Here is a 17500-nt window from a genome sequence, read left to right on the forward strand (position 1 = left end):
GCCCAAAGAGCTCAATGCTCAACTTGATGAAACACACGCAAACAGACTAAACAGAAGCAAATTAAGAAAACATTTGCAGATTAGACAACACAACATTGCAGTAAACGTTTCCAGAGAACACGTTTGGATTGCGAAACACGTTAGCTGGGTTCCAACGCTAATGGTTCTTTTAAGAACCCGTAATAGGGGACGAGCAAGTTAATGTACCGGTTTGCTGACATGACTAATAACATGAGACCTGTGACTTTCACTGGGCAAAAAGGCTGCCATTCAAATCTGTATGCGGACTCCGACTATTTCCCAGTGTATCTGTCATGTCCGATGTATCTCTGTGCATGGGAACTGATAACGGGGCGTAAACAGAATACGCATATAGTACATATCAGATGAGTGTAGCCTCGGCCTACTTCCTGTATACAGGACATATCAGATGAGTATAGCCTCGGTCTACTCCCTGGAACACATTTATTTGGTATCAGTTTTACCTCCCATCATTCAGACTAGCAGTGAATATGTTAAGACAACTAGTCCTACTACAGTGAAGTTAAATGTTTAATGCTCAATTTCAATGTACACACACACGCTTACACACACACACACGCTCTCATACACACACACACACACGCTTACACACACACACGCTCACACACACACACACACACCCATGCTCACACACACACATGTGAAGCATAAACTCAGGCCCTATATGTGAAGACCAACTCATACACATAGAGTCTAATATCTTCAGGCAGAGTTTGAGGGGCCAATCTCTAGTCTTTCCACTGAAACTGGGTTGGAACATCGGCGTGGGAACTGGCCAATGAAATCATGTCATTTAAAAAATATCTTCCATATCATTTTGATATTTCATTTTACATCTTTAGAAACTTACGCTGGAAAGGTAGGAAGGTAATGGCTCCATGATATGGATGCCTACCTGATGCCCTTACACTAGCCTACACTAGCCTACACTAGCCTACCTGATGCTGTCGCTACACGATGGTAGTCCTTTGGGGGATAGTAGTCCCTCACATTGCGCATGCTCAGACACAAACGGTTTATGGCATAAGGCTCAACATAATCGAGCATGCTCAGACAACAAAACGGTTTACAGCATAAGGCTCAACATCAATATCAACATATCTGGCTTGTCTTAACGCATAATGTAGGTTTATTTAACGTAATATTTAATAATGTTGTAAATGGTTTAAACGTCAACATATGGGGCTTGTCTTAACGCATAATGTGGGTATATTTAATGTTATATTTTATTATGTTGTAAACGACTAACAGCATAAGGCTCTACGTCAACATATGAAAAGAAACTGGGGAGAGACTTTTTGATCCTCCACCTCATCTGTTTTGTCCACTGTGACAACATCTTCTTTGTTTTTAAATAAATGGTCATGTTTTCAAAAACCTGGCTTTCGTCGCTTTTCTCCATGATTGAAAACGGATCTGTCGTTGTGACGCATGCGCGGCTTCGCTGTCGACAGTGTCGCAAAATGACGCATGCGCAATGTGAGGGACTACTATCCCCCAAAGGACTACCATCGTGTAGCGACAGATGCCCTTACACTAGCCTACCTGATGCCCTTACACTAGCCTACACTAGCCTACCTGATGCCCTTACACTAGCCTACACTAGCATACACTAGCCTACCTGATGCCCTTACACTAGCCTACACTAGCCTACCTGATGCCCTTACACTAGCCTACGCTAGCATACACTAGCCTACCTGATGCCCTTACACTAGCCTACACTAGCCTACCTGATGCCCTTACACTAGCCTACACTAGCCTACCTGATGCCCTTACACTAGCCTACACTAGCCTACACTAGCCTACCTGATGCCCTTACACTAGCCTACACTAGCCTACACTAGCCTACCTGATGCCCTTACACTAGCCTACACTAGCCTACCTGATGCCCTTACACTAGCCTACACTAGCCTACCTGATGCTGACCACCCATACACCATCTATACACCACCTCCACATTCACTCTCTCCACCAGCTCTCTGCCATAGAACCTCTCACTATAGCAGTCAGTTTGGATGCCTTCTACTATATTAACAGCTTCCAGTGAACCATCTCTTTTCCTTTCCTTCTCGCTCACTTTCTCCCCCTCTCTCTATCTCTTCCCTTCTCAGTCTGCTCTCTCTCTCTCTCTCTCTCTCTCTCTCTCTCTCTCTCTCTCTCTCTCTCTCTCTCTCTCTCTCTCTCTCTCTCTCTCTCTCTCTCTCTCTCTCTCTCTCTCTTTCTGTCTCTCTCTCTCTCTCTCCTGCTCTTCCTTTCCTCTCCTCTTCTCTCCATCCATCGCCACCCTCCCCCTGTGCGATGACTCAGTTCCAGACATTTTCACTGCAGAGACAGACAGCATTGCACACAGAGACAGACAGCATTGCACAGAGACAGACAGCATTGCGCAGAGACAGACAGCATTGCACAGAGAGACAGACAGCATTGCACACAGACAGCATTGCACACAGACAGACAGCATTTCACACAGAGACAGACAGCATTGCACAGAGACAGGCAGCATTGCACAGAGACAGGCAGCATTGCACACAGACAGGGAGGGAGGAAAAGAACGCGTGAGAAGGAGAGTGAATGTGGAAAGACTGGGATTGAGGATTCAAATGCCAAGGATGGCCAGAGAAAGGCTTCACAACCCCCCCCCCCCCACACACACACACACACACACACACACACACACAAATACATATATAAAGAGAGAGAGATGAAATATGAGAGAGAAGGAAGAGTAACGTCTCCCTCTCCCGCTCTTCCTCCCTCTCCCTCCCTCTCCCTCCCTCTCCCTCCCTCTCCCTCCCTCTCTGTTTCTTTGTCATGCCTACAGTCTCCTTCAGGTATAGCCTACAACATTGGTTCTCAAACTTTTTCTGTCATTCCCCACTTTGAACAAGGGGGCCTTTTCAAGCCCCATCGCTCCCATAAAATGGTAGGCCAAGCTTAAAATTGTAAAAAAAGTAATAACAAATAGCATCTTATTTAGGTCAGCAAATGTGATTTCATGTTTCATGTTGTAGTGTATTGTTGTTATGGACACGCACACATGGACGGATTATGAAACCATGGGTCAGGACAGAATACACCGCTTCCAACCACAAATAAGAGCTACATTTAAGCCACCTCTGATATTAACAAATACAAAGTCTAAAAAACAAGTGACAGCAAGCAAAGTTAATAACAGCGACTTCACGCAGAGGCTCTGGTTTAGGGACCCCCTGAGCTCATGGGCCCTTGGGCCTGGGCCCGGTAGGCCCGTTCGGTAATCCATCCCTGCACGCACACAGTATTGTATTTCTTTCTGTTGGCGGGCTTTTACTTTGACATCATACTCGTCTCGAGGGATAGGGAACAACTCTGACAGTTAGTAACGCACATAAGCCTCTAGTAAATTATGCTTTTCCTCGCACCCTCGAAAACAATGACTACCGTCTCACACTGTGATAAATATGTTTAAGTGACCTATGTTTAAATTCTATGAACTGTTAGTTCGTTGAAACGTAAAATGTAATTATTATTCATTTAGACACGTTACGTTCTAATATGTGACCGTTAGCACACCATTCATTCATTCAGCCAGCTGTGCTGTAATCTGTTGTTGCTCTGATTCTTGGTGTAATTAATCTAATAGTAACTTGCTGTGTTTAGTTAAGATACCTTCTAAGTTTTTTCCGTTTCTTGTGTATTATTGTTTCACTCATAAGTTTTCACCTGACATCAATAAAGGAGCAAGGCGCTCGCTACCTGGCTCGTGAAATCAAGTTTGGCTGACTGTTGAACTGACTGTCAACACACTGGACGTGTAAAACACGTAGCGAGAACAGTACACAGCCCTAACTAAACTAAAGTTTTTTTTAAATTGTTCCGCTGCAATTAAAACGCCGACGTCAATCAAAATCTATTGTCTAGAAAGGAAAGCATTGCCATAGATCAGGGGTAAAAAAAAGAAATCTCCCGTTCATCACGTCTCTGCGCCCCATCTCACACTTTGAGAAACGCTGGCCTACAGTGAGTTTATCTCAGACGTAAACTACCCAGGAAAATCTCAATCCAAAGCACAACAGGAAATAAAGGGACTGCATAACTACCACACACACACACACACACACACACACACACACACACACACACACAACTCTACCTCCAACTACCACACACACAAAATAGACCACCTCACACACACACAAACACACTACTTGACCTCTAACTACCACACACACACACAACACACACACACACACACACACACTACTCTACCTCTAACTACCACACACACACAACATACTTAAACACTACTCAACCTCTAACTACCACACACAAACACAGGAACATGAATACCAAGTTAACACACACGCATGTCTAAAACACTCTATCTGGCACATTGGTAGACACACACACACACACACACACACACACACACACACACACACACACACACACACACACACACACACACACACACACACACACACACACACACACACACACACACACACACACACACACACACGTCTAAAACACTCTATCTGGCACATTCTCTCCATGGAATCAGACTCCAGTCAGCCCTCCAACCAAGATGTAATTGTATGTGCAGGGGCAGTGATCCCTCTACAGAAAACCTCTCACAGGGCAACTGCAGCCGTTGGATGTGTAGCCTAGCCATCAGAGTAGCTAAAGCTGTCTAACGCCGTTGGATGTGTAGCCTAGCCATCAGAGTAGCTAAAGCTGTCTAACGCCGTTGGATGTGTAGCCTAGCCATCAGAGTAGCTAAAGCTGTCTAACGCCGTTGGATGTGTAGCCTAGCCATCAGAGTAGCTAAAGCTAACGCCGTTGGATGTGTAGCCTAGCCATCAGAGTAGCTAAAGCTGTCTAACGCCATTGGATGTGTAGCCTAGCCATCAGAGTAGAGTGTGGTACATGTCAGAGTGTGGTATGTATGTATACATGTGTGTGTGTGTGTGTGTGTGTGTGTGCGTATGTGTTCATATGTGTGTGAACATGTGTGTGCATGCCTCAGCGTGTTGATGTATATGCGTCAGTGAGCGTCACGTATGAGTGCGTATGCATGCGTTAGCTTGCTGTGTGTGTGTGTGTGTGTGTGTGTGTGTCCACCCCAAAGCTACAGGTATTCATGGGGAGCTCAGATTGGGGAATGTGATCACCCAGTCACAAGTCCATGTTAATAGAGGGAGACATTCTACACAGCATGTCTTTGTGTGTGTGTGTGTGTGTGGGGGGGGGGGGGGGGAGAGACAGAAAGAGAGTGTGTGTTCTGTACTCACTACTGTGCGCAGTCGATCAGCTGATACTCGTTGGATCTCTCGAAGCAGGCCTTCACCCCATCATCCCGCCAAAGGCTTTTAGTGTGTTCATAAAACTCCTGAGAGAGAGAGAGAGAGAGAGAGGGAGGGAGGGAGAGAGACAGAGAGAGGGAGAGAGAGAGAGGGGGGGGAGAGAGAGAGAGAGAGACAGAGAGAGAGATGGTTAGTGAAGCACGCACGCGCGCGCGCACACACACACACACCACACACACACACACACACACACACACACCACACCACCACCACAGCTTCACACACACACACACACACACAGCCACAGATTCACACAAATTTCAATATCAATACACCATGCAATATGACCCCTTCACATGCACATTAGTAACCACTAAGTAAAGTGGTAGCATGTAAACCCTTAGCATGTTTAAGACACACACACACACACACACACACACACACACACACACACACACACACACACACACACACACCGTTAATCTCTGACCCACACACAGACATCATGGAGTAAATCCTTAGCATGTTTAGGACACACACACACACACACACACACACACACACACACCGCTAACCTCTGACCCAAACACAGACATCATGGAGTAGACCCTTCGCACACACACATTGTGGGGTCATGTGTGATGTAGTCTTTGGAGCCGTTGTCCTCAAACAATGACAGGGCCTCTCAACCACAGACACATGTCTACTAGAATCTCAACAGCCAAGCCAAGCCAGACAACTCCAGGGACTCTTATGTGAGAATCCCAGGAGATCAGCGCCTTCTGAGATACTTACACTACCCTGTCCGCCACACTAACAATCACTCCGCACTCTTACACATCACTGTATGTAAATGTAAACATCACTAACCCTAACCCCTGACCTCTCGACCATGCCTGCTTCTGCCACATGCTGCTTGGATATCTGCATTAAAGAGCAGGTGTAAAAGTGCACCTAATAAAGTGGCCATTAAGTGTGTGTGTGTGTGTGTGTGTGTGTGTGTGTGTGCGCGAGAGAGAGAGATTGTGTGTGTGTGAGCGAGAGAGAGAGATTGTGTGTGTGTGTGAGCGAGAGAGAGCGAAAAAGAGAGAGATTGTGTGTGTGTGAGCGAGAATGAGAGAGAGATTGTGTGTGTGTGGGTTGGGCTCCAGCACATACAGTGGGGAAAATAAGTATTTGACCCCCTGCCGATTTCGCAAGTTTGGCCACTTGCAAAGAAATGTGTGATCAATAATTGTAATGGTAGGTCTATTTTAACAGTGAGAGACAGAATAGCAACAAAAACATCCATAAAACTGCATTTTATAATAGTTATGAATTGATTCGCATTTCTCACGGAAAATAAGTATTTGAACCCCTAGCAAAACATGACTTCAACTAAGGTTGATCCACATAGGGTATAACACGACTTGATAAGGTTGATCCACATTTTTGGATGTTGTTTGGTTGCTTGTGCCTTTGGGTCCAAATGATAGTAGTGATATGTGTGCGGACATGTGTGATTGCGTTGAGGGTAGGAAGAGACCAATGTTCTCCAGAGCAGAGACCTCTCTCCTACGGAGCTGAAGCATCTTTGGGGAGAAGTACGGACACTGACAGGCAAGAGGAACCGGAAAGGAGTGGGTTCAGCCGAGGGGTGGAGGGGTGGAGGGGTGGAGGAGTGGAGGAGTGGAGGAGTGGGTTCAGCCGAGGGGTGGAGGAGTGGGTTCAGCCGAGGGGTGGAGGGGTGGAGGAGTGGGTTCAGCCGAGGGGGTGGAGGGGTGGAGGAGTGGGTTCAGCCGAGGGGTGGAGGGGTGGAGGGGCTGAGGGGTGAAGGGGTGGAGGGGCTGAGCAGCCCTCAGAGCCGAGTCGCCAGCATGGCCTCACCTTGACCAGAATCCAAATGATTACAACTCATTAACCACATCCAACAAAACTAACATCAGGAGGAGGTGTATGCTAGCTCTCCTGCATGGCTAACATCAGGAGGAGGTGTATGCTAGCTCTCCTGCATGGCTAACATCAGGAGGAGATGTATGCTAAGGGATGGGAATTAAAAAAGAACACAGGCAACAGAGGGGAGGGTTGTGGTGGGATTTTGGGAGGGGGGTTAGATGGGGAGGCGCAGGGACTCAGAGGTCAGAAGGGGTCCCGTGAGGGTTCTAGTTTAGGGGTGGAGGTGTGGAACCTATGAGAGGCTTTTAAAGGTAATAAGCACTAATTAGAGCTAGATGACTCACACACAAACTCTCAAGCTGATACGCTCATCCCAACAGGTGAAGGGCAACATGGTAATTACCCAGTACACACACACACGACACACACACACCACACACACACACACACACACACACACACACACACACTAGAGGATCTTAAAGTGTGAGCCTGCAGTCAAACCCCAGGTGTTCTGCAGCAGCGACTGCAGAACCAGTGTAGGACAAACCATCACAAGCCTCACACATGCATCGCAATGGGTCACAGAACTGATGACCAATCACAGCCAAGCACCACAGAACTGATGACCAATCACAACCAAGCACACAGAACTGATGACCAATCACAGCCAAGCACACAGAAACTGATGACCAATCACAACCAAGCACACCAGAACTGATGACCCAATCACACGGCCTAAGCTACACAGGAACTGATGACCAATCACAACCAAACTTTATAAATGACCTCGGCCCGAAGAATGCAAAGAATGAATACATTGCGGGAAGAGAAAACCCACAAAGCATCTCAAAAAAACCCGAATGACAAACACATCACACGGATCATCTACTGTACACCTAAATGTGTACGCGTGGATAAAACCTCTCAGGCAAAAGCCAAGACAACCCCCTGCCAATTAATCTCTCATCACAATCGACAACATTGGAAACATTTGGAAACATTTATGAAAACAACATTTTGAAAAACACTATGCATTATATGCTTATACTTTCCATAACCTTGGAACCTTTATACAAAGACATTCATATTGAAACTTAGTTGAAGCTCTGCTTCAAGACAAGAGACTGAGCAAAGATGATACTCACAGATGAGAACTCAAAGTCCTTCTGATTGGCCAGGTTACGGAATGTATTCGATCCGGAACTGGTTCTGTGGACTAGCTAGAGGGACTGGAGGGGCCAGCGTGGTCATGGGCTGTTACTATAGTCTGGAAGAGAGGAGAAGAGAGGAGAGGAGAGGAGAGGAGAACAGAACAGTTAGGTTTGGACACCAGTGTGGTCATGGCTGTTACTATAGTCCTGGAGGAGAGGAGAGGAGAGGTAGAAGGAGAGGAGAGGAGAGAAGAACACAACAGAACAGTTAGGTTTGGACTCCAGTGTGGTCATGGCTGTTACTATATGTCTGGAGGAGAGGAGAGGAGAGGAGAGGGGAGGAGAGGAGAGAGGAGAGGGAGGAGAGGAGATGAATGGAGAGGAAGGAGAGGGAGAGGAGGCAGAGGGAGGGAGTGGAGAGGGAGTGGAGAGGAGATGAATGGAGAGGAGAGGAGAGGAGAGGAGATGAATGGAGAGGAGATGAATGGAGAGGAGAGGAGAGGAGAGGAGTAGTTTAGAATGCGGAATGGGAATGGCAATAAGGAAGTGATCTGTTGCTGGGGGCAGTTATGTAGTTTAGAGTGAGGAGGTGATGAATTATTTGAGAATGAGGAAGTGAAGTGATTGGGGTGTATGGCTCTTGCTACTGCAGGCTCTGCTTTTCACACACAGAGACACACACACACAGAGACACACACACACACACACAGAGACACACACACACACACACACACACACACACACACACACACATATATACACACACACACACACACACACACACACACACACACACACACACACACACACACACCTCTATGGCCTCCTTTATGTTGTTCTTTATGTCGTGAATCTTCTGTTTCTTCTCTCTGTAAAGCAAGAGAACAGCAGCGATCAGAAAGATAGACGTTCACATGATGTCCCTGCTTCACCTGGATACTGATCAACAGGGCGGCCCAGACACACACACACACACAGACACACACACACAGTTCAGCTGCTGGTACTTACTCTGCGTTGAAGCCATTGACGTGTAGAATGCGCATCTGCTTGACAATGGTGCTTTTCCCAGACTCCCCAGCACCTGCAACACATAACACACACACACACACACACACATCAGATATCCACCATCAACCCTTTATTAACACACACACACACACACACACACACACAGACATCCATCAGATCAGATAACCACCATCAACACTCTATTAACACACACACACTCACACTCAACACACACACACAAATACACACACAGACACACACACACACACACACACACACACACACAAACACACACACACATCAGATCAGATAACCACCATCAACCCTCTATTAACATGGGCCACTTACAAATCAGTCACATCAGAAACCAAAGTCAGAATTGAATTGAATTGAATTGAATTCACTCTATTGGCATGGCCATTTAAAGGACAATAGTCTTGATGCCAACGCATTAAACAAAGAATCATAGAAAGATGAAATCATGGGAGAAACTCGTCCATCATTATTGATCCAATCAGAAACTCATCCATCATTATTGATCCAATCATGGCGGGAGAAACTCGTCCATCATTATTGATCCAATCACTCATCCATCATTATTGATCCAATCATGGGAGAAATACATCATTATTGATCCAATCATGGCGGGAGAAACTCATCCATCATTATTGATCCTGTTCTGAACCTGACCCAGACTCTCATCTACAGGCAGAGAGGGCAGCTCCACTCCCCTGACCTCCTCACCTCCTCTCCACTCCCCTGACCTCCTCTCTCCTCTCCACTCCCCTGACCTCCTCTCCTGCGTCACTTGTCAGCAGCTTTCCTACTCTCTGCAGGTAACCAGTGAGTGCAGAGAGCCGAGGAGAAGAGAGATGGGGTACGGGGTATGCTGCAACAGTGAGAGCTGGGAAAGGTACACACACACACACCCTCATCTCTAAAGTGACTCCGCCCTGAGCAGACTGGCAGCCAATCATAATCTGCCACATCAGAGCAGAGGAGGCAGACTGGTCTCAGAGCTGGTCTCAGAGCCTTCTCCGTCGTTGCAAACCCTCTCCGAGCACCTCTCCGTGGCCTGACGTGCACTCCCAACCTCTCCCGAGCACCTCTCCGTGGCCTGACGTGCACCTCCCCAACCCTCTCCGAGCACCTCTCCGTGGTCTGACGTGCACCTCCCCAACCCTCTCCGAGCACCTCTCCGTGGCCTGACGTGCATTTTGTAACTATCCGTCAAAATGATGGAGAGCCCACAGAGACCCCAGGCTTGTGATTGGTCCAATCCATGCTGTTTACAATGTGGGGTAGTATAGGGCCAATGATTTTCCGCGATAACGGAAACGGACGGAATTCGCGGAATTTACCCTTTGAAACGGAATTTGCAATTTCAAACGGAAAACACCATTTTGTCCCCTGTATTTTGTATTTATTTCAAATAAGCACAACAATGATTGCAAGGATGAACAAACATTAATTAAAAAAAACATTGAGAAAATGTCACGTCTGTGTTGAACTCCGCTCCGGCCACGCCCCCTGTTCAACGGTTGACGCTACAGCCTGTCACATTAATTCGCTAATTCTTCCCAATCGCCTGCAAATAATGTTTTTTAGTCTTCTGTTCTGTTGATGGCTGGCAAACAACAATCTTTAGAAGGTTTGGGTCACTTGTGGCACATATTATTTACTCATTTTAAGCCATCAATCTACCTCAAGGTGAAACAAAAATGAGCCAAAACGAAAAAAAAAAAACGGAATTCACCAAATGTGAAACGGAAAACTCATTTTTTTTAAACGGAAAATCATTGGCCCTAGTAGTAGCATGCTAACATTATATAGCTGGCTCAGACACCTTGCAAATCCCTCAGACGTATTTTTCAGTTACAAATACAAACAGCGGCCATCCGTCTCTACCACGTCTCTGACCCCCCCCCCCCCCCCCACAGCGCTGCCAGTCTGGGTGTGTTTGCAGGAACAATACCGCTGTGTTTATATCACTGCTCTACTGGACATACGTAGGTCACAGGCATGGGATTCTACGCTTCAGCTTGGGCAGAACCACACACACACACACACACACACACACACACTGCACACACTCACACACACACTCACTCTGCACACACACTCACACACACACACACTAGGATGCACGATATTGAATTTTAGCCGATATCCGATATGCGATATTTACAAGCTCATTTTGGCCGATTGCCGATGCCGATACGATATATACACCTCTGCTTTTTAATTATTGAAAAGCCTCTCCTGTACTAGTCATTAATCTGTTATTATGATAGGGTATTGCTGTAGATACGGGACATTAAAAACTTGATTTGTATCATTTTAGAAATAGACATTCACTCTATTCAAACTATTGAAATTATTTCAAATATGGCAGATTTATTTATATCTTCACGTCACAATTTTCATACTTGAACAGTACCAACTTGAACAACTACACTCTGGAAATGCAACTTGGCTAACTTGGCAAGCTAACGTTGGTTAACTGATTTACAGTTTAATAACATCCCTTCTAGGATTTCTAGACTAATCTATGTAAGGTTATTGCCAAGTTAGCTATATAAATTCCATATATGCAAAAGTAAGCCATGTACAGATAGCGTGGGCTAGTGACATAACGTTTCACATCCCGTCAAATGAGATCATCAACTTCGCTGGTGTCACGTAGCATGCAAGCTAACTAGCTAGTGTTGTAGCTAACTAGCAACTTATTAACTTCTATTAGCGCGCGACAGGTAATGTTGCAAAGCGTTGCACGCGAGTGGTCTGCCTCTATGCATGCAACCTACATTACGGCCAAGCTGTCGTCTCCTCTTCCATCTCCTGAAAAGTTTCCTGACAAATAGCATGTCAACATCCTCTGATACTGTGAAGTACTGCCACACAGCGGACGTGTTGAATTACGTTGTTGGCGCTCATAGTAACCAAAACATTTGCTTCGCGTGCGCATAATTTGAACGTCACTTTATCGGCCAGGTACATCGGCAGAAATGTTCATATCTGCAGATGCTGATAATTAAGTTTTTAAGCTTTTATCTGCAGATACCGATGTCGTGCCGATGTTATCGTGCATCCCTAACACACACACACACACACACACACACACACACACACACACACACACTCACAGACACACACTCACACACACACACACTCACAGACAAATATACAGCACAAACATTCACAATGGACACTAATGCACTGCATAAACCCTTGTTTCGCAAACACACACAAAAACAAAAAACATAAATCTTCACCACACACACACACACACACACACACACACACACACTAACCCAGAGCAAACACCTTGTTAACTACACTATTAACCTGTACCTACTCTATTACATTACAGTATGTTAATCAACAAACACACAAACAAACACACATTAACCATCCAAACAAATCAGAAACACAAATACAAAAACACAAAACACACCTATGGCACAAACTACACACACACACACCTATGGCACAAACTACACACACACACACACCTATGGCACAAACTACACACACACACATACACACACACCTATGGCACAAACTACACACACACACACGGCACAAACTACACACACACACACACACACACACACCTATGGCACAAACTACACACACACACACACACACCTATGGCACAAACTACACACACACCTATGGCACAAACTACACACACCTATAGCACAAACTACACACACACACACACACACACACACACACACACACACACACACACACACACACCTATGGCACAAACTACACACAGACACACACCTATGGCACAAACTACACACAGACACACACACATACCTATGGCCCAAACTACACACACACACACACCTATGGCACAAACTACACACACACACACACACATACCTATGGCCCAAACTACACACATACACACACACACACACATAGCTATGGCACAAACTACACATAAACAAACACACTTATGGCGCAAACCACACACACACACACACACACACACACACAGCACAACTCTTCACTATTACCATCACTGAGGGTCCGCTGACATGTGGCTAAACTGCTACATAGCTGCTAATGCTAGTTAATGTTACAAGCCAACTGTTATAGATTTATATGGTTTTCCTCCTTTGGAATTTTTATTTGTACACATTTTAAGTGTAGGCACACATAATCATTACTGTAGACAGATATTATTCAATATACATCTGAAAGATCATGTGAAATGTATGAAATGTAAGATGACATGATAATGACACAATAATAAATATGGTGGAAAATGTTCATTGTCTACTAGTACTACTAGTTACACACACACACACACAAACCGCCTCCAGCTAGCGCTACTAGTACTGGTTACACACACACACACCACACACACACACACACACACACACACACACACACACAAACACACACCCTCCTGCCACCAGCTAGCGCTACTAGTACTGGTTACACACACACACACACACACACACACACACACACACACACACACACACACGGCCTCCTGCCGCCAGCTAGCGCTCACAAGCCGCAATGTTTGTAAACACAGGATCAGTCTATAGTGACATCACACTCCACTAATAAATACCCAAATCATTGTGAGTGTTTGTAAACACAGGATCGTTCTATAGTGACATCATTGTGAGTGTTTGTAAACACAGGATCGTTCTATAGTAAAGTTTTCCATGATTATCTAAAGTGAGTATTACCTAAAGCAGGGGTACTCAATTAGAAACCCAAAAGGTCCACTCGCCAAATTTACATTCAGGTCAGGGTCCGGAACAGTGACGGTCAAAATCCAAAAACATAACTCCAACAAAAAAGTTTGAACTATGCACAAAAGGTGATGTGGTCTGGCCTTATTTGTGTGTTAAACTTGGGCATTAAAGGTGTGAGGGCCAGGCGGAGGCACTGATGTAAGTGTTCATTAGTGAGTGTGCTCCTGTATTTGTTTTGCACCATATTCATAGTAGAAAAGGCAGACTCACAACAGTATGTTGAGGTATGCACGCTCTTGTTGTGTGGCTGATCTAACTATTACACTGCATGTTGCTTGGTATGATGATTGCAGTTGGTTTATTTTTCTGGCCCTTAACTCAGAGTTCTGGGGGTAATTTTGTTCGAAGTGTGCATGCTTTGTTTCATAGTGACGTTTCACGTTACCACTTTTGACAAGGGCAACCGTCTCGTTGCAGATTAAACACATCGGTGTTGTGCTCCCCACAGGCAGCACAAATCCATAGGCTACTTGTCAGTCCACTCTCTTAAATTCGCGATTTTTGGAATCAACTTTTCGTTTTTTGTCGGGTTTAGAGCACGCCATGATTTTCGTTTGCTGAGAAACAGATAGGCTACCGTTCACAAATCGATCTGCCCGCGTTGTTGCCATTGACACACACAACCTGCGTGACCTACAGAGCTGAGTTGTCATAGTGATGTTGTTATTACAGCTCCTGATTGGACCTCTGGATTGGACACGGAAGATAGAAACCACATAGAATAGGAAAAAAATATATAGCGCAAAATCACGCAACAATGAAACTCGCTTGGATCATGATTAAATTCAAATTTTGATTTTGGCTTCGGTCCACATTTGATTGCGTCTGGGTCCGGATCCGGACTGCGGTCCGCCTATTGAGTACCCCTGACCTAAAGTATCCCATATTTTCTCATGACTGTGTTCATGCACAGGATAACGTGTGTGTGTGTGTGTGTGTGTGTTCATGCACAGAATAACCGAATAGGGGTACACCCCTAGTGTGTGTGTGTGTTGAATAGGGGTACTAGTGTTCGAATAGTTATGGTGCGCGGTAAAGCGAATATTCGATTATCCACGCAAACCACTACTAGACACACACACACACACACACACACACACACACACACACACACTCACTCACAGACACACACACACTCACAGACACACAGAAACAAACACATTCACACACTCACAGACATACATACATACACACACACACACACACACACACACACACACGCACACTCATACACAATCACTATGAGATACAGGCTACACACACACACACACACATTATCACTGTGAACTACAGGCTACAGTCACACATTCACACACACACACACACACAGGACCACTATGACCTAGGAGTGGGCGATATACCGGTTTGATAGTAAAAACCGGTATTGTGCCACGCCATGATATGGATTTTGCAAAACCATGGATACCGCGATTTATTCATAATTCATAAATTCGAATTTGGCATTCATATTGTTTTGTTCCAAATTTCAACTGAGTGATAGTACTAAGTAGCTACATCTTTTATATTTTAACCTAACCTTTCTTGGTTCTTACGAAAAAAAAGAATGTATGTTAATATGTTGACCTATTTTCATGAGCGGACGGTGCATGCATTTGTTGCGCGCATGTAGTGCTAGCAACAAACAAGCGTGCAGGCAGCTGAAGTTAGTAGGCAGGCTCTCCAAAGTTGTGTCGCCGTGTTGTTTTAGCCAAAGGTGTAAGCACCAGCAACCTGTTAAATCACCATTCAATTGGCAGCTTGCACATTGTCTACTGGTTGTTTATCATATTTCATATCATCATTCTTAACCCACATAGGTAAGGTACATACAGTTGGCAGCTGCTAGCTTGTGATGAACTCGTGTTAATATGTGTGAATATGAACTCTTTCATACGAAGTTGCACAGGCACCCTGAGGGTTTCTACCTTTCCCCATTATAATTTTATGATTAAATCTAGGAGACTATAACATCAGCTAGATAACTAGCTATCATTTCATGCAAATGTAACTCTTCCATTTAAATCGTTTATGCTACGGTTATTTAAAGTTTCCTTAGCTAGCACAGCAATTCGACAACCATAACCAGGAAACACAACTTTAGCTGCAAAGTTTAATTTCTCAAAATCAGCTCACCATTAAAAAGCAGTCTTGGGTTCAAAGTGATTACAACCACTTGTGTGATGTTAAATGGCTTCACATAGATATAAACAATCCTAAGAGAAATAATGGGAAATCGACAAAGGGCTCACTCTGATATCAATGTAATGTTAGCGAATATTGCTCATGCTAATATTTAGTCTTCGCTCTTCGTCCAAAGCCAAATCTATTCTTGAGGTTCCAACATCAAAAGCAATTTGGCTTTGAATGTGAGTATTCGATCGAGTTATCTTCTGTCCCGTCGTTTGAAGCATACCTTTTGGCTCCGGCATTGGTCTCCCATTATTTAACATTTCACGTTTCGATTGAAAGTCCAGTTTCAGGCTCTCGCGCACGCCCCCTTCATTGAGACACAGGTACTGATTGCCTCCCCTCAGTGCTTTTTCACTGCTATGCGGGTTTATGTCAGATCTGCAAGACTACATAGGTTCTACACATACGTGAAATACATGACCTATTCTATGGATAGAGAGGACATATAATACAAGTGTCCACAAATACTACAGTGGTGACAAACAACGAGAAAGCAAAAGGCATGGGCTCAACTGTAGTGAGGGATTGCACAATCTGAGATGAGGCGCTGTTCGTCGCTGCCTCACCTCGCATGTCTCTATGTTTGAACAGGACATGCACAAATTCAGCGATTTTTGATTATAAAAATGCTTGAAATTATTGGAATCATACAGAAATTACATTTGTAGCACATATCAGTAGATACATATTTATTTTATCATTATTTGATTTTTACTTTTCATGATGACATATTTTGCCTTAACTAATATAATTTAGCTAAGAAGGGCTATTAAAATGTGATTAAGATTTTTTCCCCCTCATATATCGTGATATCATATCGATATCTTCTGGACAGTGGAAAATATCGTGATATGAATTTTAGCTCATATCGCCCACCCCTACTATGACCTACAGGCTACAGTCACACACACACTCAGGACCACTATGACCTACAGGCTACAGTCACACACACACACACACACACACACACACACACACACACACACACACACACACACACAAACCATCACTATGAGCTACAGGCTACAGTCACACACACACACACACCCACAATCACTATGAGCTACAGGCTGCAGTCACACACACACACACACACACACACACACACACACACACACACACACACACACAATCACTATGAGCTACAGCCTGC

The 17500-nt window shown here is 44.8% G+C and overlaps 1 protein-coding gene and 1 long non-coding RNA gene across 2 annotated transcripts in view; both read right to left on the reverse strand.

Annotated features, from left to right (window-relative positions):
* Positions 1 to 618: 618 nt before the first annotated feature.
* LOC122131112 lies at positions 619 to 2127 on the reverse strand. Its single transcript, XR_006152016.1, has 3 exons — positions 1763 to 2127; positions 1588 to 1696; positions 619 to 980 (listed from the first exon to the last, which is right to left on the reverse strand). It is a non-coding gene; the product is annotated as an uncharacterized LOC122131112 (long non-coding RNA).
* A 6294-nt stretch (positions 2128 to 8421) lies between these two features.
* LOC122131113 (guanine nucleotide-binding protein G(s) subunit alpha-like) overlaps positions 8422 to 17500 on the reverse strand; it is a 25695-nt gene continuing 16616 nt past the window's right edge. The window contains exons 2-4 of the mRNA XM_042706028.1: positions 9368 to 9440; positions 9171 to 9225; positions 8422 to 8472 (exon numbers count right to left, since the gene is read on the reverse strand). Of these exons, the coding sequence (XP_042561962.1) occupies positions 8422 to 8472; positions 9171 to 9225; positions 9368 to 9440 (179 nt within the window). The remainder of the gene's footprint in view (positions 8473 to 9170; positions 9226 to 9367; positions 9441 to 17500) is intronic.

The sequence above is a fragment of the Clupea harengus genome, unplaced genomic scaffold (assembly GCF_900700415.2).
Source record: "Clupea harengus unplaced genomic scaffold, Ch_v2.0.2, whole genome shotgun sequence".
NCBI classification, from domain to species: Eukaryota; Metazoa; Chordata; class Actinopteri; order Clupeiformes; family Clupeidae; genus Clupea; species Clupea harengus.